The 25,879-nt window shown below is 37.1% G+C and overlaps 1 protein-coding gene across 8 annotated transcripts in view; it reads left to right on the forward strand.

Moving 5' to 3' along the window:
* Positions 1–23,895, forward strand: part of zfh2 (Zn finger homeodomain 2) — a 234,291-nt gene extending 210,396 nt beyond the window's left edge. For 5 of the 8 annotated variants that reach the window (XM_034320178.2, XM_034320179.2, XM_034320177.2 and 2 more), the window contains one exon: positions 17,617–23,895. In XM_034320178.2, the coding sequence (XP_034176069.2) occupies positions 17,617–18,335 (719 nt within the window). In that variant the 3' untranslated portion in view covers positions 18,336–23,895. Of the gene's footprint in view, positions 1–2,595; positions 2,667–17,616 lie in introns of all 8 variants that reach the window. The other 3 variants (XM_034320184.2, XM_034320183.2, XM_034320182.2) reach the window with 3 other exon arrangements.
* The last annotated feature ends 1,984 nt before the right edge of the window (positions 23,896–25,879 follow it).

Genomic DNA, 25,879 nt, shown 5'->3' on the forward strand with positions numbered 1-25,879 from the left:
ATTTGATAAAAAACAGGGATAGTACTGGTCTAAAATGAACCCTGCTGAACGTATTTTGTTGCATTCTATTGATTAATTCTATAATGATACACGATCATTCTTTTGTTTTCCTTTTTCAAAGCAATGTATGTATCAGCGAATTGGCTAACGCGCAAATGAAACAAGTATCAAAGATGGAGATGCACGAACATGTTTCACTGTGAAAAGAGGAGGGAAAAAAAAGAGGACTAACTTTACAGTTACGTTTGATTTTTGGTTTGCATTGCTGCTTGTCGGGCCGGAAGAAAAGCCTTTAGAGACTTTTTCCACGTGGGAAAGCCGGTCGGATATTCTACGTCCGGCAGGAGGAAGGGTGGATCTATTCAATCCACTCTTTCATTTCCGTGATTACTGTTTTAAATAATTGCATCTCTATACCCGCGTCCCGTCACCACCGGTTTCCTCTTCTCGATTCGTTTGTGCAAAATATTTGAAATCGACCACGCCTCTTCCATTCCCTATTCACCCTCTGTAAAGGCCGTTTCGACGTTTTTCATCGAATCGCCGGCTAGCCTCCGCGGATCGTGATTTTTAATTAAATCCCGCTATCGTACGTATCGGCGGAAGGAAAATGTTGGCATACGGTCGCGCTGCGTGACACGTTGCCAAACGTGATTCTATAAAATTGGCTATCAGTCTGGCGTATTTACGCGAATCGGGAGAGAAGAAGAAGTCATTTCCAGAATTGAAATGTAAATTCCTCATTGATTCGAGAGTAGACCTTTGAAGTAACGACACTCGAAGATTTGAGAAATCTCTGACGTGAATTTATATTCATTTCCGTAGGTTTATATATTATAGCTTTCGGTATAGGATAAAACTACCGACAAAGATTGACCAATTTTGCATTAAAATCATCGACTGTTGCCTCGATGTGATATCTGTTTCAAGGATAAACCCGTTTGCAGTTTAGAAAAATGTACCCTTCCGTGATTCTTGTACAGCAAGGGTGCCGTCAAACGAGCAGCAGGAACACGATATTACGAGGCTAGTAGCGAGAAAGTAAAGAAGGATGAGGGCGGTTCGTCGTGGTGTGGTGGTGGCTGTCGTGGTTTGTGCGAATCGGCCTCTGCGATTCGAAATTGCTCTGGCGAAGCGGCGGCAAGAGACAACGAGAGAGAGAGATATACTACGAAAAACAAAAGAATAAGGAAAGAAGAAGAAGAAGAAGAAGAAGCAGAGTGAGAAAAGTTGGAAAAGGAGAGGAAAGGAAGGAAGATAGAGGTAACAGGGAGAAAAAGAGAGAAAGGAAAAGGAGAAGTCGAGTGCTAAGTCCAATGCAAGAGAGTGGCCAAGCTAAGCCCAGGCAGAAAGAAAGGTTTTATCTGTTCGCAGTTATTTATCGCTTTCCGTTGTAGCGCTGGCGTTGGGGCACGACCAATCAGAAGTCAGTATCCCCGGGTACCAGTCCGCGCCATCCGCATACATTATTGTGCGGAGCCTCGGCCATTGTCTTTCCACCGTTGTAAATCACATTTTATTCCCTCGCTTACGGTTTCGTTTTATTTATTTGTCGGAGAAACGTATCGCTACCGTACTCGTAGCCAAAGGGCGCGCCCGCGCGCGCCACTCGCTCTCGGTTCGAACACACATAACGTATTACATACCGTGCACACACGCTCGATACCGGCCACAAACACCGATACGAAACATCACGAGGAAGACACACGCGTGCCCGGATAGGAAACACACGCTTCCTCGTGAAATCCGTGTAAGCGGAACACAACCGCGAACGAGGGTATGTCGTGGCTGTTAGCCTCGCTTCTCTTCTCTCTACCGCAGAACGTGTCAGAGGGGTTGGGGGTAGCAACGAAAAGACTTGGATTTTTATTAAGCACCCAGACAGAGAGCAACCAGACCGACCAACCGACCGACGCGACGTTTTCGTCCCCGTTGTCGTCTCCAACGACTGTTTAACTAAATTCCATCGCGAGATCACCCTGCTGTTTCGTGATCTCCCTAGACCCCTGGCTCGCTTTTTTCTTACCTCTTGCTCCTCCGTTGCTCCGTTTCTCCTCCTCGTTCTTTCGACCATCCTTTCTTACCGATCTTTTTCTCTTCTCTACCACCGAAGAATAAAAATGAAAGGATACCCCCGAATGATTTACGGAAATGACGTTGATAAAATTGTCCTTCGAGATTGTTTTCGATTTGTGCAACTTGTAACTGGATAAATGCAATCGCTCTCTGATAAGGTTTATTCAAAAAGATATAACGGTTATTGACTGTTATTATTAATAAATTAATAAATAATTTTAATGATTTCTGTGGAACAGTAATTTGAATCACGAAAAAATTGAACAAACTTTTGCATAGTTAAGGACAAAATTGTCCTGAGAAAATTATATATGTGTAAGCAACGAGAGAGGGAGAGTCTGGCCTGCTCTGTACTTTCTTAGTATCCATCGACAGTTACGAAAATTCTGAAATATAATTCATAGAATTTTACGAAGGCAAAATCCCACTTTGTACTTTTCAAAATTATTTCGTGTGTGAAAAAAAAAAAAATACCAAATTTCCATCACGACCGTATAAAACACCAAATGCTTGTGATAGTTTCAGCGGTGCAAGTAGACCATGCAGGCCAGGTTCTCTCCCAACCTCAGTCGCGTTCTGGCCATCAACAGGTCAGTAACAACGATAAATATTATTCAAATTTCTACGTGGAACTTAATAGACCCGTGTTAAAACGCATCATTCCTCGTTTATTATATAAACGGATATTAGTGCGGTGTTGACACATTATGGGTCGCATAATGAGAACCACTGATAGTGTCAGTATGTGTAATAGCAGCGTGATAGCGTAGATAATGATATGCAAATTATATGTCACGTATTCGTACATGTTTCAGTCGTATGTAGATGTTATCGTTTCTGTATTAATATAAATGCTTGCTGGTGTCAGATGCAAGTAACTTTAATTTTATCAATATCCAACAGGTGCAAATAATTTAAGGGTATAATTTCAATACGTAACCATGAAATTTTCTCCAATAATAATAGAAAAATATGTGTAACATTACTGTACTCTTCAAATTAATTTCTTCTTATTAATTCTATTTATATACCTTAATTGATTTGTACCTTGTTTTCTGTTACTGTTGCTTGAACCCAATGCCGGATTAAGGGGATGTCTAAAGGGAGCTACAGAGGGGTCCTAAAAAAAAAAGAAACAAATTGATTTGAAGTAAATTAATTCCTAGATTCCAAAAGAATATTATTACAAAATGAATGCAAAGAAAGCTTTTCTATTGAAAGAAATATAATTTCCTTGGAACAATAATATTACGATGAAAATAAAGAAATGATCGAACGCATAAGAATAAACTTCACGTCAGGTCTGTCAGGCGTTACCTCGACCCTTAACATGATCCAAAAACGGTCAAACTCTATCCGTTGTCATGTAGATTCGTAATCTTCCGCATTGTACCAAATAATACAGGCATTGAACTCCGGGAATAGTATGAATACTTATTAAAGTGATGCCAGCATTCACTGTGTTCAGCCTTTTTTTGAAACCTTTGGTCGCGATCGACAAGAATACCTCGATACAAAGAAACTGCTTACAAAGAATATCTGAATCATCAGCGGTGGTAGTATTGTTGCAATAATTAACTACTACGTGATAAATTGCAATTAAATCGAAATTTCTTATTAATCATTAGTTTTTCCCTACCCTTTACGACAACTTTTCTTAGAAATGAATCAATTTTCTATGATTACTGTAATAAAAGTTGCAATAACTTTCGAGGAAATGTCTTAATATTTATATAAAAACGATACAAGTGAACAAATGATGTGAACGATTACTCTATTGTACCAAGAAGATGAACTACCTGATCGATATCTATAAGCGAAACTCTTGATACGCATGCAGTAATAATGCTCTACTGTTCGACTATTCAATGATTCATAACTCCACTTACGAACAAAATCGATTTCTCTTGTAGTTTCTACCTTAACACTTAAATAGTACATATTTTAATATATACAATTATAATTAGAAGTATGTACTATAAGAACAATAGTTTTGACGTCACTTACAAATATCACTGGAAAATTTAATGGATTCTATCATTTTCTAATAACTAGTCCAAGGGGTTAGTACAAATTCCACAAATGACTAAAAAATCAATTATTGTCTAGTTATGAAATTCGATTGAGCTGCTATTGCGAAAATAAGTTTCCGATAGATAGACTGAAAATGAGGGTAGCTGACGAGGGAGGGTGAAATTGGACTGTGTCAAGAAAGTGGAAAGTCCAATAATAAGACGTCCCCGCTTTGAACTTGAAGAGAACGATAGTCGTCGATGTTAGATCGAAGAGAAACGAGGTGTGCCCTATGGATAAAGAAATCAAAAGGAACGAAACAAAGGTGGCAGAGGTTGAAATAAAGACCCGTATAGATGTGGAAAATGATTTGTTCTGAAAAATCAAGCACACCAGTTCCTGGTTGGACACCGATCGTACTGTCGTATCGATTAAACAGCGTGTCACGTTCGAGAAAAAAACGAAATAAAGGGTGAGAACGATGTTTCAATCGAAACGCTTCCATCTTTCTTTCCTCTTCGTTTTTCGGTCTTTTTGTAATCATTCCTGGAGTTATCTCGTGACTACCACCACCATGTCTGCTGGAAACGATAACGGCGTGCAATGAAATGTCACGGCTAGACACGCCAAGTCGTAGTCCTAATCAAAATGCTTTAAATAGGAATAATGGTAGTTTGGTAAAATTAACTTATCATCCTTTTTTGCAAATAATTCTGTGGTTATAATTATTAAAATAAACAATGTTTAATGTGAAACACATTAAAATATGAATTATTAAGGATACGAATAATTTATTTTCATATATTAGCTTTGCATTTTTTTTTTCATATTATTAGTATAATAGCATGATTATTTTATATTATTTTATGGTACGTTTATAGCTACCTATTTTGCACCGACTCACAATCGTGAGGGTAAATGACCGGGTTCTTGCCTTGTACAAGGTCAGGGGTTATCCCTGACCCTGCCACGCGTCATTCCTTTTGAAAAATTCAGTAATAATCGTTCGTGACATGAGGCTATTTTTTTTGACACTTGCTATCAGAAGGGCCTACAACAATTTCCCCTTGTGACGTAAAAATATACGGCCAAACTACATATAATCAGAATACATTAACAAAAATCACTATGGTCAATACGCATCCTGTACGTTATATTTTTCCGATAATAAAAGATATCTACAGGAAATAGAGAGAAATAATTCACCGATGTATAATTCCACTTCAAGCGGATGATTAATGAGAATGATGCATTTTTAATGTAGACACGATAAACTTGCCATAACATGTGTTTTATTCATTCGTTATTTAAATAATTACGAAATTTATTTCGCAAAATTTACTTACAAATTAACTTCACCTGGTCATTATTGGATTTGTAATTCATCTACCATTTATTTGAATTTGTAAAGGCTATCTTCTTGGTCTTACACAAATCTTTTTTATACTCATTTATACCGTCTATTATAATTTATTCCATTCATTTAAAGCTTTTTCACAAAAGAACGTATTTCTAATTGTTTTTGAGGTAGACAGTAGTTAAATGATTTGTTTCTATAATCTGTATAAGGTGGAGTTATATAATGAAAAAATAATTCTTTCTATGTGTTATGACGTAGAGATAAAAATAATGATAAAAAATAACCAAGATACACTATAATGCCGCAAGAGCATAACTTGGTTAACGTATACCATTGAAACTTATTCCAAGCTATGGTCTTCCTCCCTTGGCTTCTTTCCTATTAACTGGAACCTTGCCCTTAACACAAGGGGAAATAAAATACCCAAAATTAAGATTTATGCACATTTATTAAGATACAAATATTAAGATATAACACTTCAAGTTATTAGGTACACTTACATGTTAAAAGAAATTTTAGAAATTAACAAATTTTTTAAAATCATTAGAAATCTTGATCGTGTTTACAGTTAACAATATTTCTACATCTTTGATAGCAATAGAAATATTAAAAAATGAACGTTTAAGTATAATGATATCAATTCTTAATTTAATGTACCATAAAATCATGGAGCTATGAAATCGATCGCCAATTAATTAATATAATTAATACGAAGTACCAAAGATGAAAGGTACTTTGCCGAACAGAAGCTGCAGACATGCTCACTGAATATTTCCCCAGCGATTTAAGCATTAATTGCAAGAATGTAACGGGTGTGCAAAAAGGAACAAGAAGTTCGACGAGGGCTGCAGAAAGAAATGGCCGCCAAGGAGTCATAAACTTGAGTTATGTTAGCTGTTAGATAGTTGAATCTCTGTATTCTGTGGTATGCTTTCGGTCCGTTAATATCTTCATTACTAAATCATACCCACCCTTCGGTTGTGTTCGCGTTTCCTTGGACAGAAGCTTAGATAGACGATCACATAGATGGGAATTTCTGGATTCTACCCTAAGTAAGACCATTTTCATCCACGGCACATCTGTTCTTTATACGATTAGCTATTTCCACATATTGTTCGGGCAATTTATTTTTTTTAACTCCTGAAGAAAATTATTAATCGCCCAATACTTGTAACAATTCGACAAGTAAATTTTTACAATTAACGAAATTCGTTATGCAACTATTAATAGTACTGATTTAGCTTTCAATTTGTAAATTTTTAAATATTGGTAATTGATAACTTCTTGTACAAGAGAGATCTTGTAATAACGAAGGACAGTATGGTTTCATTGTTTAAGTGTAAAGTGATTTTTCAATCAGAAAACATTGTAACAATACGTGTACGGTGAACAAACGAGAGGAAAGTGATGGAACTTCGATTCGAAAAACATTCTTTCTATTTTCTTTGCTCATGTGCATTCCATTTATTGTTCGAAAGCACACTTTCTACCAGGAATTAAACCAACGACCTTAAATTAAATCGTTCATACGTACGAATGGGTCGCAAGGCTTGACATCCGCGGTAATTCACGTCGACACACGTTCACTGTACCGTTGTTTCGCATACAAATGACAAAAATTCGTGCGATCGTTACCTCCGTGTAAAATGAGGAAAAGTTTACATAACTAAAAGTACCGCTTAAAGAATAATAAAAATATGTTATTTCTCCTATCTAGAACATTTCCAAAAAATTATTTGTTTTCACTTATGTCTTTAGAATGAGTACCAAAGAAGTTACTTTGATTCAGTAAAAATATCCCATGTTAGAAAGTTAAACAGATCCCGACATTGAGACGACGAACAGTCCAGGGCAATTAATTAACTTCGGTTTAACCGTTTCATTTGGGGTGTAAATGAGTTCGATCCCAACTTAGCCGAGAGCACTCTGTACAAACGTCTCCTGTTGCAACCTGTTGCTCTCTGACGAGGCTGTACAGCCACAGAAGAAGAGCAAAAGGATGGGGTAGGATGATGGCTGTGGTGACTGATGGGGGTGGCAGTGATGCTGCGAGCTGGCAATTAAGCCATCAACCCTTAATGAATAAACTCTGTTCACGGACACCGAGCCACGGCAACCCCTTAGCTAACTAACCCCGAGTTATTTGCATGCCTGTTGATGAGGGTGAACTGGATTCACCATGATAATTACACTGACTTTATGGTCAGATGCTTAAAGGCTTAAAGCGGAGGAGTACTTAAAGCCAATTGATATCCGGGACAGGAATCCGAGGAATTATATTGATTTACAAATAACATTTTAATGAGATACACTTTTTTATTCAATGTCTATATTAATATTCGAGTACCATGAAATCTTTGAATTTGCCGCTTCGTATAAAAAGGAATTATTTAAATATCATATGTAATTAATGGTTAACGTTTTCATAACATAAATAGTACGATATTTAAATAATCATTTCTTATGCGAAGCAACGAATTTAGAAATGGTACGATGTCCGAATCTTAATACGAGTAACTGTATTTGAAATTTAAATAGTATAACAAGGACGTGGTACGCTTAATAAGGAACTATCTTATATATAACGTTGAACAATTAATTTTCTTATTAATTAGTAACTCCCATGGCAGTCAACTTGTTAATTATCTTCAATTGAAAATTAAAAGACGTTATTAATAAATTAATCAAAAAGAAAGATTTATTCGTTTATCATACAAATCTGTTCATGTATATAAATACTACAGTTGTATTTATGTCCGTGATGTAGATACAATAAACCGTTTCCGGTTGAAGTTAAAAAGCATTTAATTAGTGCGGGTTAACGCAGTTGTCTCTCGTCCTGCTCAATTTCACACGCTAACATTTATGTACCCCTTATGGGCGCGAAACGAACGATTCTGTCTTGGGGCGTGAAAAACACGATGAGATAGTTCAGCTCTTTGACCACGTGGGTTGGTTTATCTTCGAGGAAGATCTCGGAACATAGCTCGACTTTCTTTCTTTCTTCGAGGGTTCCACGGCGAAGGTGAAGAATCCAGTAAAAGTAATCTTGATGTATGTAAGCATAATGAATTTCGTGTAAAAATTGTCAGTTTCCAAAATCACTTATTTAAGAAAATACATGAAGTATACTTCACCTTTGCTAACTTTTATCTTTAACTTCCTTGTTTCTTTCAATTTGTTCAAAATTCAAAACTTGATTCTTTTTCTAAGCTATTTGTTTAAAAAGATCTATCTTCTACATTTTTATATTTTAAACAATAGCTTGGAACAGTCGCCTGGAACACCCTGTACATTAGCAACCAACGCGAATGGTTTAAAATATATTTTTATTAATGAAATAAAACTAATGTATATATTTGAAATGAAACATTTTTAAACTGAAAGGTACCGAATTAAAGAGGTACGAAAATCGATGCACAGACGAATCTCTTTTGAACGAGCGTGCATCTTATACGGTTTCGGTATATCGCGTGTTGAGACGCACTTTGTCCTCCTAATTCCTTATACCTTATCCACTCCTTAGCGTGGAAACGCTAATTCGTTGATTATCCTAATGACTGTCAGGGAGGCAGCTGGAAAGAAGGAAACCACGTACCGTGAACCCTCTTGCTTGATTTATTCCGAGTAGCGCCTTTGAACTTACTAACAACGTTTACATATTCTGTGGGCTTCTCGTTTTAATCTTTGTACCGTTTCTTCTTTGCCGATATCATTATACCGTCCTTGTTTTTATGATTCTCATTCAGTGTTTCCAATTAAGTGAGAGTCTCGTGCGTAACCATTCATTCCTAATGCTTTTTTTATTTAAATAATACCTTCATTAAACCAAGAAAATAAATAATCTTCCGCTGTAATTCTCCAAATAATAGAAGTAACATGTTTTCAATATTTTTTGAAGAATGATTTCCACGCTATCCCTTAATCTTTCTAGGGTGAAATTAGCATGGTGGAATCGACCACTCGTGTAACGCTCCACTCTCTACACTTTACCCTAGAAATCTTCATTTCTCATTACGGCTTCAAGCTATCTAATAGTTACATGTCCGAGCCTTGATCACGATAGGGCTTCTTAATCTTTCAAGACAAATCTGACGTCCTAGTTTCTTACCATACGTCTTCTACGCATTATTGTTCTGTGGTATGTCATACTCAGGAATTTGAAAAGAATACACGTATTGATTTCCATTTTCGATTATTCGTATGTGTTATGTACTTGCACCTAGAAACGTTCTTCGAAATACAATCTTTCATTTATGATAAGTTTTCATAAAATGAGGTCTGATAGTTACTGGTAACCACCACCTTAAATTTTATACAATTAAAAAATAAAATATTAAAGAAAACTCTGAGTAGCATTAATGCTATATTCATTTTCATAAAATAGTAAATGGAACGTTTAAATAAAAAAAATTAAACGAGGCATTGTAAATTTCACAGCACTTTATAATAGAATCAATTATCCATTTCATCTACGTCAACAAAATTGAAACACGTGTAGAAATTATTGAAGAACTCTTAAACTCGAATTCAGTTGCAGTGAACACGTATACGAATTTAAATTATACGGGCACTAGTTGATAGGGTTTCTTATTATCCAGTGGAAAACACTAACGCCCTACTTTTACACACTCCCCAGTTCCGACTTAATTACTGTAACCACGTGTCAATGTCGTATCAGAAGAATCAATCGACCGATAAATAGTTTTATATATTGAAAGAATAATCTTCTATTCTAAAATAATATAACATACGAAATCAAATAAAAATTGGGTCTTGCCAATTAAGATAGGGAATAACAGGTCCTGTTTAAAATCCTAAATCAAAAGAACATCCCTATTAATCATTTTTAATTTATTTTTCTTTCATTAATTAACCGGTGTCACGCGCGACACCATCAGAAAAATGTTATCTCACTGTTCCAGCATTAATTACATCTGGGTGAAACTAACGGCGGCAATCATAAAAACAGACATATCGTATTTCACACGTATATCGTTGATGAGAGTTCTGGTATCGGTTACCTGTTTAACAAGTTTCATGAAGATTTCTTTATTAGCGCATAAATTGAAACGCATCTCGTCGATCACAAATGATAAACCAACAGGAATCTTGAAGTATCCTTAATTGAAGATTGTTTTCTTATTCCAATTTAACTGTAAATTACAGAAAGAAACTTTAGTAGGATCGAAGTTTCTCCGATATCCCTTGATTACCTGTTCTTCTTTTGTAACTGTAATGAGGGGGTGATAATAAATGGTAGTGTTCGATATTAAAATCCATCTTATTGGTGGACTTCAAGTGTTTCCTTGAAAGTAGTATTTTTAGCATTGTTTGAGGAAGGGAGAAGGGGGTTGATTCGAATCCTCCTAATTAGAAATTTCTCGTTTCTGCGAGTGTTTTCTTCTTTCTACCGAATCTTCTTATTATACAAACACGTAACAAGGATCGAGGGGGCTTCGATGATTATTATTCAAGTATTTTCTTTTATTCGAACCCAGCTGCTATAATATTTACGATACCTTCCACTCGTTTCTCTTATACGAATTTTCCACCAACAAAGAAACATAAGGAATTGTAATAATTTCTTCGTTTTATATTTTATCATAATTTTTATAAAGATAGAAACACAAGTTATTTATATATAATTTGTTGCTTGTTAATTAAATTACAAAGCGATTAAGAAAAAAGAAAAAACTGTATGTAGATGACCGAAGTCATACAATTACCTTGCCGTTAAGTGGTTAGATTACATCAGCGTCGATGTTCTTGTAAGGTTTAGTTTCATCACATGTACATCATGTACACGTGAATGATGAATAACCCAAATTTTTTTTTACCAAAAAATTCAATTTCGTTCGATCTATGTAACAAGCCATGGATGCCTGTTAGTCAGCCCTTAGGGATCTGTATTCACCCTCTCGTCTGAAGGAATCATGCACCCCTTTTCTGGGCTTCCTAACGATGTGCTAATAAAAGCCGGACCGCAGATAAAGAGTTACTCGAGGAGGAACGTAAGCAGATTGACGAAGACACTGCTACATGCCGAGGCATAATGGAAAGAAGTAAAACAGAGAAAATAAATATAAGAAGTTCAGAAGGTTAGGCCTTAAGAAACAGATCATGGAAATCGTTCTTCTCCAGTGAGGAAGGTATTGCTTGTTCCGTTTTTGAAGGGGGTAGCTTTCCACCCCTTAATTATCCAGCTGTCAATTATTTTTAACGACTCTGCGATATCCTAACGAGATCGAATCTGCTGACGTGACGTTTGTTAAAGGAAAGGCCTTGATGGAATAGTAAGTTGGATGTCGCCGAGGAGTGCTCCCTTACCGTGACTCTTCTTCGAGGAAACCTCTTACCTTTCTTACCTTATTTCTTGCCATTACTTATTCTTTTCAGATTGAATATAATTGAGCAGTGTGCAAGGAATAGCAATGATACTTAAAACTCTTCCTTAAACGCGTTGCTCAGGTTTACAATAAATATAAATGGGGACATTTTTCTTAGGTCATTTTAACGATTCCTTAAATATACATATATAAAAATAGTGACGTCTTTGTAATTTCCCATTCTAATCGACGTTGAACGTTGCCAAAATTGTGCAAAACAATTGTAACGCTGCCAATTGAAAGCGCAGAAAGCAGCTGAATTATAAGTTCCTCAGGATGTTCCTTTCTATCTTTAATCTCTATTACAACATACCACACGATATACGACTTCCCTCGTAAGACACTTCATTCATTAAATTAGTGTTTAATAACCCTTGTAATTTGATGCTCATTACGAATACAACCGAGGCGTATAATTACAATAACCGTGCTGTTTTAATTAGTTCATTTTATTATTTATTACTTCTTGCTCGGAAACAGAAATAATATAACTCGATTTGATTAGTTTTGATTTTATTAACAGACTCAATTATTATAGAATAATTCTCAAAATAATTTTCTCTGCCAATATACTGAATATTGGATCTACGTATTATGTCTTTCAAGAACTAATCATAAACTTCTGCAATCATTAATGATTGGGTGTACAAAGTGCTCGACAATAATGTATTAAACACGGTTCGTCGTTTCTTGAACGGATGACTATGAGAACGCTTTGATTCCCGTGTAGACCAGTTAAGAATCATTAAGGCAAATCTTCGAGAGGTATTGCTTCTATCGTGTCAGGGTCAGTGCTGCCGACGTCTGCGTAGTTATAGAGACAAATATTGTTACTAGATATGTTGTTGATCCTATTCCATTTATGATCATTAGAATTGTACATATTCTAAATGGTCCAGTTTTATCAATACAACTATGACTCTAGCACAATACATTTTCTCAAATCTCACTATGAACCATTACATTTTAATATTGTCAAATTAGGAAACTTAGTTTCGTATGAATAATTTTATGATTTTAAAGAAGCAATACAGAACTGATGATCGAAAATTTGAAATAAATAAAATACTTGGTTCAGGGAATAATTTTTTCAAACGGAGGACGAATGATCTTTAAAACGCAGACCATTATTACTATCGTGACAGTACAGGTCAGCTCGCCGTGTATGACAAATGCAAAAGGAGCTGAAAGGTGAGATAACAAGGTGAAACCGAGTGGATGAAATTCGCCTTTGACTTTGAAGGCTTCGTGTACCCTTCACGTCCGATCTCCAGCGTTGCTCTGCATTTAAATAATTAAAGATCCGACGGGATGGATGGACGCACGGACTGGCCGTATTAATGGGATAATCGAGCGTTCAACATCGAACAAGAAGTGGCCGGTAGGGTGGGAGGGGGAAGGTTGGTGGTTGATGACGGTGGTGGTGGACGAGTGATAATGATTTTATAGTCAGCTGAACTGGCCGGGGAAGGAGGGTGAGAGACAATTGACTCGATAATACGGGTCTTCCTGCCTGGCACCCGTTGATACCAATGGCGAATCAAGTACGGACACCCAACCAAGTGAAAGAGAAGAAACGAGGGACAAGGATAAATGTTCCGTTCGCTAATGACCCTGGTGCCTCTTTAGGGACTGCTTCTCGGCTTAGGCTACCGGTCGAAGACCTCTCTTTACCTCTTCGTCATAGGTCGAGGAATCAGGTATCTGACAGTAGACTGCGCCTTCTGCTTTCCACTCTCGATACTGGGTCTAACTTTCGCAGGGAATCAGGCTAAGAAGCAGATATTTCAATTGAACCGATGTTTGGATGCAAATTTCACTTACTAGAATAAGATTAGACCTCTAGAATTCTTGAATAAACAATTTGAAAGTGCCTGAACAATCTAACCCACAGTCGACGCATGAAAAACACTTTATTGATTTAATAAGTGTAATTTTCTCAGTTGATTCAGTATAACCCCATTACTTCCGCTTCACGACAAATTAAATCACTTGGCCACCGACGAAATGTATAGATATCAATCAGTAGTTAGCCGGAAATTCAATAATGAGTAACGAAGTACAGGTGGTGTGATGCCTTTAAATTTCTCACTGGCGAGGGTGTACTCCTACCAGTTCGATTCTGTTCTTTTTTTTTTTTATGGCGGTAATACTCGAGGATCGTAATTCAGTGATAAAGTGTTGAACACTTGGGTCTCGTTCGCTGCTCGTAAAAAGTGTTTGCTTAATTTCACTCCGTCACTTGATCTGACATTCGCACAGGTGTTAAAAAAACACCTGCTTCGTAGGATCCCTCTTCCCTACGAAATTTGCATACACCGATATCCGAGATTCAATTTCATTTACCATATCGCGTTTGAATCATTCTTCCATTATTATTTACTTACTCTTAACCATGCAACATTAATTCATTATTCGATTACCGTATCCTGATTAGAAAATCAGCCCTCAAGATTAAAATAAATCACCCTCTAAATAGCTTGCAATTATAATTTATAAGAATGTATAAAAATAAAATTGACGTGCTACAAACAATTCAGTTATTTCGAGACAAATGAAATTTGAAAGTAAACAGAAAAAGGATCCGCTTACCTTCACGTGTGGCGAATACAAAAAAAGGAAAGAAAAAAACAGTTCCAAGATACGTCAATAATTAATTAACAGAATTTATCGATACGTCACTGCCGTTATCTTGTCCGATACGCGTACGAAACGATTTTGTGGCCGTACAAGAAGATAAGCCGTCGTCAATTCACTCGGCTGTCTCGTTTCCGTAGAAATTACGACTTCCTCGTGATCCTCGACATCCAACGTTTCCTAAAGAAGGCGCAGAGAACCTCTACAACGAATGTCGTCCCCCGTATCGACGTTAAATGGGTGGGCAGGTGATTCCAGAATGGTCCAACCCAAATTTAATCCCTCCGATATGAATGTCACGTGTTTACCGGTATAAAAACTATTCCCGGTTTTAATGATAGCCCTTCCCCTTCACACACACGTATGTATACCTTCATACGATAAATGTGAACTTTAATTATTAACCTTTTTCTCTAAATTACTAGTAATTCTTTTTTTTTTTACTAATAGTTGTTCAATTGTAGGACTTATTTTATGCTGCCAGAAAGTTACAAATTAAATTAATGAATTTTTCGGTATTAATTAATTTCACGTTGCCTTGTAAAACAAATTTCAATAATTGACAATTAGTTCATTCTTCAAGAGCAAATTCTATACTAGAAATGGCACGATTAAATTCGACTTCCGATTCAATTTACAATTCAATAATAATTTCTAAAGGACATGTGTGACTCTGAAAACCGATTATACTACAACTTACTAAACTAATCATAATTACAGGTATTAAAAAACCACGTTTGCGTAAAAATTGTCGTGTACAAGGTACTGTTGAAAATAATCAGACTAGATATTACAATTTCTATCCGTCTATCTGCTACCAACCGAACAAGAATCGAACCGTTTTCTAACGAAGTCCCATTTGTCGATGCCGAGATACATCGCAGGGAGGGAAGCATGGAAGAAGAGAGACAGCCGTAAAAAGAAGGAACAGTCATTGATCCTGGCATTGGGACTCGGCTGAAATCGTGTCTGGGCAGCGGTTTCGAAGGCTGGGACATCGGTCCTTTGACATCTCAAGCGGGAGGGTCTCGCGTCCGGGGAGATAACGAAATTAGCCGGGCCGCTAATTTATTTCCTAATTCTCGCGCAAGCGGAGGTGTGAAACAGCCGTTCTGGACCGTGGTATCCATGAGAGCGGGGCCTCGATGTGAAATAAAAAAGGAAAGGACGGTTTTCGCCGTAGGAAGGTGAATAAGAAGGAAAGAAGAACACTTACCGTGGCTGCAGGACAAAATGAGAGAAAAAAAGGAAAGGGAGTGAAAAGGAGAATGCGAAGACAGGAATGCACGCCCACGTTCACAACGTGTTTTCGTGTGTCGGTGTACTGGTCACACACCGTGCGAGAACGCGCTAGCAAGAATACGTGGAATGCACCATTGTCGCATACTTACCTGGCGCAGCGTAGTTATGGACCCGCGAATCCATTGATCCCGATCGCTCAATCCATTGGAACTTCAACTAAACATTTTTCGCAAATTGAAGAGAATCGAAGAAATTCGCTTAATTACTTCTCGCGTTTCTCGATTAAGCAACGAGTATTTTATCTGTTACCAAATTGAAAGATTAGGTAAACAGTTTCATGAATTTTCTTAAGCATTAGAAATTGGTTATATATCTACCTGATATAAAGAAAACAAAAATTTCACGGTAAATTTTTCTCCGATCCACAATTCTGAACTGTTTATGTAGTTGAACGGACAAGATTGAATGTGACAAATTTGCAGGCTGTTATTACATCGTTCCAGGATGTCCATTAAAATTCCTGGAGGCGCTAACTAACGACATTCCCGATTATTTTATTCGATATTTTATTTCATTTGAATCGACGGTACTGCGTTTGATACGGAAACTCGCTCGTAAATTCCTGCCGAACAAATTTCCAGCATGCGTCGCGGCTATCTTAGGTTCAGTGATTCTCAGCTTTTAATTTATAGCAACGCATTTCGATTTCCGAACGACCGAATCCTGCAGTCCTGCCATAACATAAAACTTCTGACATTTTTTAACGAATAACAGATCTTATAATTATTCAACGCTCTTACATAAATTCGATGCTCTTTAGATTTAAAAATAGATGATGGACAGATTTACATTTTGCATATTTTATATAAACCTTCCAATTTTTTTATCAATTTCGGCAGCAGTTAATTGCTGGTGCGCTTTAGGGTGACAAGATTCGTGATTCTAGCATTTTTAAAGGGCACAATAATGCATATTTATGAAACAAATCTATGCGACGTGTGTGTTTCTCATTTTGACATAGAGTTAGAAACAAAGGAAAGATATCTAACGCACAGCTTAACTGAAAAATGAAAAATTTGCATATTCATGGATCTGGCACGTTGATGACGATATGGTATAACGAGTTTGAGAACCACTGAGACTTGGGAGCGGCCGGCAATCAGAATCTCGTACGTAGTCACACATGTAAACAAAAACACACATTTAGGTGGTGGTGCCGAAGCACTACTATCTCAATCCGTACGCAAATGAGCTTCCCTGCCCTCTAAGGAGACGAGGCAAGAGCGATGCGCGTGTAAAGTGCCTCCGCGTGGACACACGTGAATACGCGGGTTTCGTCGATGTAAATTAAACACGTATGTGCCAATACGTGTATCCTGATGTTGATCGTACACGCGTGTACATCTGCGGATGAGTAAAAGGTTGAGGGGTACCGAAGGGGGAGGGTAAATCAAAGCCATTCAAAGAAATAACCAGTGCTCATTAAGAGTAATAAAACCCTCTCTGCTCTCTTAGTCGGGATTGTTTCAAGGGTGTCGCACGGATCGGACAGCTGCGATCTACTGCGTGTTACTTAACGATCTTCTTTATTATATTATTTGATTCGGGGTTGCGTCGGGCACCAGTGCTGACCTTGGTCGCAGAAAAGAAGCCTACTCTTGTCTTTCTTAACTAAAATCTATCATCTTTCATTTTCTCGAGATACATACGCTGAAATATTTGAAATTCGAGTCAGGAAGGATGTAAATATAAAAACACTTGTAATAAAAATTTTCCTTTCCAGCTTGGTAGAGTAATAAAAACCGATAGGGTTTTTTAAAAATAACTTTATTCAAGGAAGAATCTGTAATTGTATAATAAATCATTTGTTAACAACATCGATCTATCGTTTGGTTTCAGTAGCGGCTTCAGGTTTAAGCGGCAGCATGCACGGGAGTGGTCTTATGTCGTTGCACGTGGAAGGAGGCAGCCAGGTCCAAGTGCCGCGCTCGTTGATGCAGGCATTCTTGCAGCAAGATCCGAATCATCCTGGATTGGAGACGGTGCGGCTGCCAACGCCTCCGTGCGGTTCCGATGAAAACGGTCCGCCGCAACACTGTCGCGAGGTGGAAATCGAATTGTGTCTTGTATGCCGGCGATGTGGTCGAGCTTATCCCCAGGAATCAACGCTTCTCGCGCACCAAAGATCCTGCTATCTAGGCAATCAACAACGTCGCGGCGCGCTACGTCTTGTTCAATCTCGTTACGCTTGTTCCTTGTGCGATGGAAACAACCCCGCGCGAACGTACACGACCGTCAGCGAATGGCGGCGTCACTCTGAAACGGCTCAGCATCGTACACGCCTCGATGCTAACCAAGAACGTCAGCAGCAACAGCAACAGTTTTGCAACATCCCCGGTGAATCCGGCGGGCAGTGCGGCGAGGAAGTGCATCCGCTTACAGACGAAATGGAGGATGTCGTTAATCAAATTACCTTACTGGCAGCTCGTGCCGCCGCTGAGAGCACGACCGGCCAGTCTCAGGGTAACGAAAGAACGAGCCAGGACAACAACAACGGTCCCGATGTTAAGAGACAGAAATTAGTCCAAGAAGTTGCCGCCCTGGCTGGTGCACGTTAAAGCAGATTGAATCGGACGGGGACTGCGCTTGAAGAACTTGAAGGATGTTAGAAACTTTAGGGATACGCGATAGGATCGTACAGGTATCTGATCACCTCCTAATGCGACTTCTTCGGACCAGGAAAGAAGAGTAAGGGAAAAGGGGTAAAAAAAAGGATTGGAGAAAAGTGTCGGATAGATATTCTTCGAGAGAGGTACTCGATAACGAAAGCAAACAACGTTCCTAACAGACTAGATAAAGGGGAGGAGGTCCTGATCCAGGCTGGGGTTAATCGTGGGGGACTTTTTCTTCTGCTTCGGGCACCAAGGAGTCCAGCATAGATTCCAGGTACCTTGAGTGTGGACGATGGACCAATCACGACTAAACGCGCATATGGATCTCTCTCTTATCTCATTCTATTTTAGTTGCCCACGACTACCGTCGTGTATTCACCAATTTAACTAATATTTTTGTTACGACGAATATACACGCGTGCCAGCACGAAGCACGCTCACTAAAGTTCCTTCATTAGAAAGAACGAAGAGGTTCGGGATGATAAAACGCGTTAGATTAACGAACGAGCGAATATGATCGATACCGTTCGCAAAGGCGTTGCTTGGTACCAAGTGGATTTCTTCGGCGAATTACCGATATATCGTTAACCGTACCTATCCGTGAGCTTATGCCATTCTTAACCGTTAGTGGAGAAAAGAAGCTCAAAAACGCGTGATAGCGAAACGCGACGGACGGAAGAGTTTTAGGGTGGGGGTGTTGGGGGTTGACGGGGTGAAGATTAGTGTCGACGACGTTGAAGACGCGTTGAGGTGGGCTAATTTAAACGTTCCTATGTAAAGTAATAATAAAGATTTAATGAAGAAGAAGGTGAAGAAGAAAACAAAATGAAACTAATGGATTACTAAAAAATGCGAACAGACATTAAAGCGCGACGAAGTTGGGCACACCGCGCAACAGTTCACGAAAACTAAGCGGAAGCATTTGTTACGGATACGTACGTATTTGTTCATCTAAAAAAAAAAAGAACAAAAAAATGTTCGCTCTCTATCTTCCTATCTCTTTTTTTCTCTTGTTGCGTGAGTGTGTATGGGTGATACTGGGGAGTGTGTATTAGGAGAACGCGAAGAAAACGCGTCGTTACCGACGATGACCACAGAGCGCCTTTGCTAGAAGAAGAAAATCACAGAATCGAAGTCACGTCACTACGTTCCTCTTTTAATTTGCATAAATGAACAAGTGAAATGAAAGAAACGCGCGAAAGAACGATAGAAGCCTATTACGTTTTAGGAGACCGACCTACGACTTTATTGAAAAATGGGTGACAGAACGAAAGAGAGAGTTCACGCGATACGCGTATACACAATTTACACCCGAATCACTCGATACCTACACACATATACATATGCGCATATATGTACATATATATACAAACACATATATATATGCATACATACTTTTAAACACATACAGGGCATAAACCCCGCGGCTGGGAGGGGTTTAGATACGATATATCGTTATCGGCGTGTGAATTTTAACATATTCCGTTCTGTTTTGACCGCGAGAACAAACGTTACGATCGTAGAACGATATGACACCGAACAGCAATTTTTTCGAGAGTAACAGCGACGAGAGAGAAAAAGAACAAACGCGAAGAAAGATAAGAAAGCGCGAAGGGGCAGAAGCTGTCCAATCGCGGCACACGTTCGCATTCAATGACAGGCAAGACCCAGCAACATGGTTCCTATACTTAATAAAATTATATTTAATAACGCGAGATAAGAAAAAAAAAATATTATTAATAATAACATTAATGATAATAACACGCATAGTAATAATAATGATAGTAATAAAATAATTTTAGACATAGCTATCGATAGCTGTAACTATATTATCGTTAACTAACGATCGACAATTAATCAATCAATCAGATGTAATTACACGATCGAGCGAAATGATTAAAAAAAAACAAAAGAAGAAAAAAAAATCGAACAGGCGAGAACCTTTTGTTCTTGTTTTCGAAAGTGATAGAATTAAACGTGATGCGAATGGTTCTTTCGAAAAAGATAAAGAACAAACGAAGTGCGGTATTTCATGTACGCGCGAAAAAAAAAGAAAAAAGAAACGATGCTCGTAATGAGAAGACGAACTGAACTAAGTATCGCGGTGAAAAAAAAGAAAGAATGAAAAACGATGGTGGAAAGTCACAATCTCGATCAATAGATACGGGAATTTTGTAAAGGTCTGCTCGAGGACGACAAAACTTCACTATTAGCTCGTAAGTTATCGGTTAATTACATCTAGATGTAGATTTGAGGGAAGGGAAGAAAAAAATGATGTGCATCGGTAGATGACGTACTACAGATATACTCATGCATTCGTGTGTGTATATATACAGCATATATATATACACATACATAAATTGACGAATAAAATGAACAAAAAAAAAATTATATATATTTAAGTAGATAAATACATACACGCGTACGTACGCTTACGTTCAAAAAACATCTTGCACGAATACCAACACACACCCACATACCTACACAACTACACATCATTTACTCATCGTCAGTTAACAAAACAGCCAAAAGGTATGATAAAAAAACAAAAGTACGAGGGCTGGAAACATGAAATAAATCGAGGGTACTCAGCTGTAGAAATTAGTTTGAAAGAAATTTTCGGGGGGCGGGAGGGGTAAGAAACTAGGGGTAGGTAAAAGAAACGGTCGCAAACATAAATTAGTCATTTACGTCGAATGAGAAACAAAGTAGTAACTATTTGTAAGATAACTAAGTAACATGAGGTTCCTGTCTGTAAAAGATGCTTTTTAAAATATAACGTTAATAATGGCGAGTACTAATATTATATTTGATTATTATTATTATTGTTGTTCTTATTACTATCATTATCATTATTATTATTATTATTACTATTACTATTAATATATTATCATCAGCATCATTATATCGCTATCATCGTCATTGTTATTTATTATACTTTACGATATTATGTTTACATATACATGTTCACGTATTTATTAGAATGTTATAGTTTTTAGCTGCTGAACGGAGTACACGAATTACATTCGGCACATGTTGATACGTATACGCACGAACACATAACGTGTATCAACATTTTTTGAATGAACACATAGATCAGAGTTAACAATTAATCGCTCGTCAAGTAAATCTGTTTCTGAATCGACATCGAATTAAACGTGTAAACGATACCTCGCAAAATAGGACAAGTTGTTGCTATCCGACGATCACAAAGTTAATTAAATTACGTAGATTAACTGAATTTTTAGATAGTAGCGTATCCTCCTGATCCTTTAACAACTGTTAATTATATTTATTCGTCGGGACTGAATCAAGGACGTAAACGTCATTAAGTTTAGCACGAAACTTCACATTTTTTAAGTGTACCGCGTTTTTTCCATTGCGTGTACATTTTAAGGAGAGATTATGTATATCGCGCACAAAATGAAAAGTCAACATCGTGTTTTAGGTATATACGAACCCCGAGCGCGTATATAACGTGAAATGTTTAAATACTCCTGAACGATTTGCAATAACGTTGCTACAGAATGATATACACGATACATGCATGTATACCTATACACATTACACATGCACATGGTACATCGTAATATCGTATGATTTCTGGAGACGAACTATATATATCGCATGAAGCGGTTTCTGAGAAAGAAAACGAGGTAACGTACGTGCGCGTGTACGCAAAACTGGGTCGGTTTTGGCATTTTGAATTTCGAGTACGGGAGATTGCGTGATAGAGTAACCAAACCTCGCTACTAGCTGTTCCTAAAATCAATAATGAATGAGTGATAAGCGTGCGCGAATAATTTAAGGAGTGACTAAAAAGATAAATGCAATGAATATGTGAAACTATTATTGCGTTACGAGACTTGAGCGTCCGACCGCCGCCTGGACGTCACGTTTCTCTCGGCATTCAAACGTCAATTGTGTTATCATTTTAATGGTAAATTGCGATCACCAATGTCTTTTACTTTCCAACGTCTAGTATCTCGTTAACGAACTAAAAGAACCTTTTATGCATAAGAACAGAGACGGAGCTGATTTTTGCAGGGTGTTAAAAGTGGAAAGAAAATGACGTTGAAAATATAAACGTACGGAGAACCATAGGTTCTCCTAATAATCGCAACAATTCATTGCGAACAAGATAGAATGATTTATCTCTTTTCGTTAGATAATGAAAGAAAATCAACTTAATTAACACTGAAAGAGAGAAAGAACGACGGGCGGCCAGGAAGTTTTTCAATTTTCTAATCTCGTTAAGTTTGTACGAAATGTAGTGAACGCGACTATTTATTATTATCCTCATTGTTTTTTTTATTTATATTATCATTGCTATTATTGTAATCATCACCATAGTCATCATCATCATTATTATTATCACCTTCGTTATCATTATAATCATCATCGTACATCATTAGCATTCCCATCACTGCTAATTTTACCATCATCCTCATCATTATTATTGTCATCCTTTATTATTATTATTATTATTATTGCCGGTATGATTCACATTATTGCCATTTTGAATTGTAAATTCGTTCCAGATACTTGTCATTAATTATTAATTAATAATGGATACTAATTGATAACGATAGTGAATAATTCTTGTGAGAGATTGCCATGTGTATATCTTATATGTACTCACTAATGGGATCCCGTGATCCATCGGTAGGATTTAAAAAGCCGCCGTGACACGTGGTACCCAAAATGCCGGCTCAAGAACTCCGACGATGTTGGTGCCGCCATATTGAACCGCATGCAAGAGCAATTCGAGGATCGTCGTGTCGTAGGTAATCGATACATTTACGTTTGCTTCTCCTCGTGTCTCGCGCTTCGCCCTTTTTTGTAAAATCCCGAGGCCCGGGGAGACTTCGACGAGAAACGATACAGACGGCTCTGATAAAGAAACGACCGTAAAAAGAAAAAATTAGAACACCGAAGAGAATATGAGAAAGGGCGCGCGACCACGTGCCGAACGGCGTATATTGTATTCACCCAGAGAGATGGATAAGAAAGGCGTGTGACATCAATTTTTCTAATTATTTACGAAATTCGAGGAGTTTCATTTTAATCACTGCTACAATTCTGATATCGATATCTTTATCAAGTCATATTCATATTCTTCAATTTCACGTAATTTTCTTCTCTGTTTCTAGAGAAATTTACAAAATTGAACAGGGAAATGGAAAGATAAATCCAACCGGATACACTGCATACGTTTCTTCTTTACCATCTTGTCCACCATACGCTCGCCCTTGTGTACAAATATATATTTATGGTGCCATATGTATTAGTATGCCCGCGTGAATAGGTTTTCGTGTTCACGCTCGCATCTAGATTTTATAATAGAAAGAGAGAAAAAAAAATAAAAAATGAAAGCACACAATGGTCGAGAGAAAAGCGAGAGAAAAAGAACGTGGAAACGTGAAGAACCTATCGACACAACACGGTAATTGTAACGTTACTTACAAAGCATACGTACATACATATACATACACACATGTGCCATGCAAGATGGCTGTACCTGTATACGTATATAAATATACGCAAACACAACAGTGATGCACATATTTACGTGCGATAATTCCTATAAAGAGTAATGAGAGAGAGAGAGAGAGAAAGAGAAAAAGAAAATGGAAATAGGAATGTAAGAATGGCGAGGGAGCTGCGATTGGGCACCAATATCGTACGGCTAACGGGTGCGGTGCAATCATGTTCCTATTAGGTTTCATATCTAAGCGAGTAACTAATTATACTATTAAATATAAATGATGAAGAAGGATATAATGATATTATATATATATTATTGAATATATGTATATGTATATACATACACCTATATATATGTATACATATATGCATATATACATACATACATACGATACGATTATATAGATTTAGTCTATGAAATTGAGAAGAAAAAAAAAACAATTCCCTTTCCTCCGATTCCTTCCTCAAAGAGATAAAGAAAAAAAAAAAAAAGAAAGAAATGCAACATATTTTCCCATACACATCGATCTTTTGCTCTCGCGTAAATACATTTTGAGAAGCTTGCGCGCTCACGAACAAAATTCCCATGTGAATCGTCTCGATCGGTATATTTTTACGAGCTGAATCTACTTTGCATTTCATGCATCGATGCAGCAGCTCGTACAAGTATCAGGATTTCTCTTTGTCTAAAGATACGTCAAAACATTCGAGTATTTTTTCTTTTCACGAATCCATTAATCGAAACGAGGCTCAAGCTTCTGGTGTTTTACTAAGCTGTCGATGTTGTAAACCGCCGAAGCATGCGTTTATCTTTCGTTGTTCGTCAAAAAAGATATCATATAACGATTGGAAAAGAGCAAAGCTTAAACAGTGGGACGACGTGATAAGGCGAAAAGGGGAGAAAAAAAAAATGAAAGGAAAATAATGAATCTAGGAAAAATAAGAAATGAAGGAGAACACGAGACTAAACGGAGAAACAAAAAGAAAATCAGGTTCCTAAATGCGTCATCCAAGGATAATGCCTCTTTAAATGTTACTATGTGTTCACGTTGCTCTAGAGGATTTCTGCCAAAGAAAAAGGAAATAGAAGTTATAGAACGGGAGATTTTTCTTCAATTTGAATCTGTTTACCCGCCGTTTTATTTTTCCAAGGTTTCGTCCGCCGATTTAAATGACATTTCAATTTACCATTCTCCCCTTTGATTGGTGAAATCATACTTCTCGAAGAAGTACCAAAACGTACGCGTTCGATGCCTTTTTACGTCGGTGAACATTCGTCCTACCTGCGAGTTACTTTAATCCAGTTTCTTCTACTTTTAAGACAACAGAGACTTTGATAAGGAATTTTTACTAAACACGGTATGGAAAATGTTTGAGAACAAATAAAACTTTCCTTCGGTAAGAAAAATAACCTATCACTTATTCTTTTTAAAACTTATTTTATTTCGAGATTCTACATTTATTTTCTACACGTAAGAATTGATAAACTTGTGATTAAATCGGTCTATTAAATTGATCTGCAATAAGGCTGTTTAATGACAAATAATCGTTAGAAAAATACACAATGGAAAAAGAGAAACATGGGTTTAAAATAGAGTTATTGAAGAAATTAAATATATTTTCTACTTTTTTATTTAAAATGCTTCATTTTTATCATTTGATTTTGTTATAATTTCAACTGTTTTACACTTATTTATATATTTTTATATATGCTGCATCAAGATCAGATACGGTAAGTGTGAAGTTGAATTCTATAACTTAAAAACATTTCTTCAATTGAAGAAATAGAAGTTTTCAAAGGAAACGCACTAATTTCTTTTTAATAATACATTAACCTTTTATTATAGATATCCTGTAACAATACCAATTTATTTTATATCTCACGAAGTCATTCAATTCTTGATTCAAAAAATAAGTTCAGTTTAAATATACGTAGGATAACAAAGAGAAATCTCTATGCATTTACGATGACTTTACAAAGTTTCAAGAGAATGGAATAGGTC

Source organism: Osmia lignaria, chromosome 13 (genome assembly GCF_051020975.1).
Source record: "Osmia lignaria lignaria isolate PbOS001 chromosome 13, iyOsmLign1, whole genome shotgun sequence".
Lineage (NCBI taxonomy): Eukaryota > Metazoa > Arthropoda > Insecta > Hymenoptera > Megachilidae > Osmia > Osmia lignaria.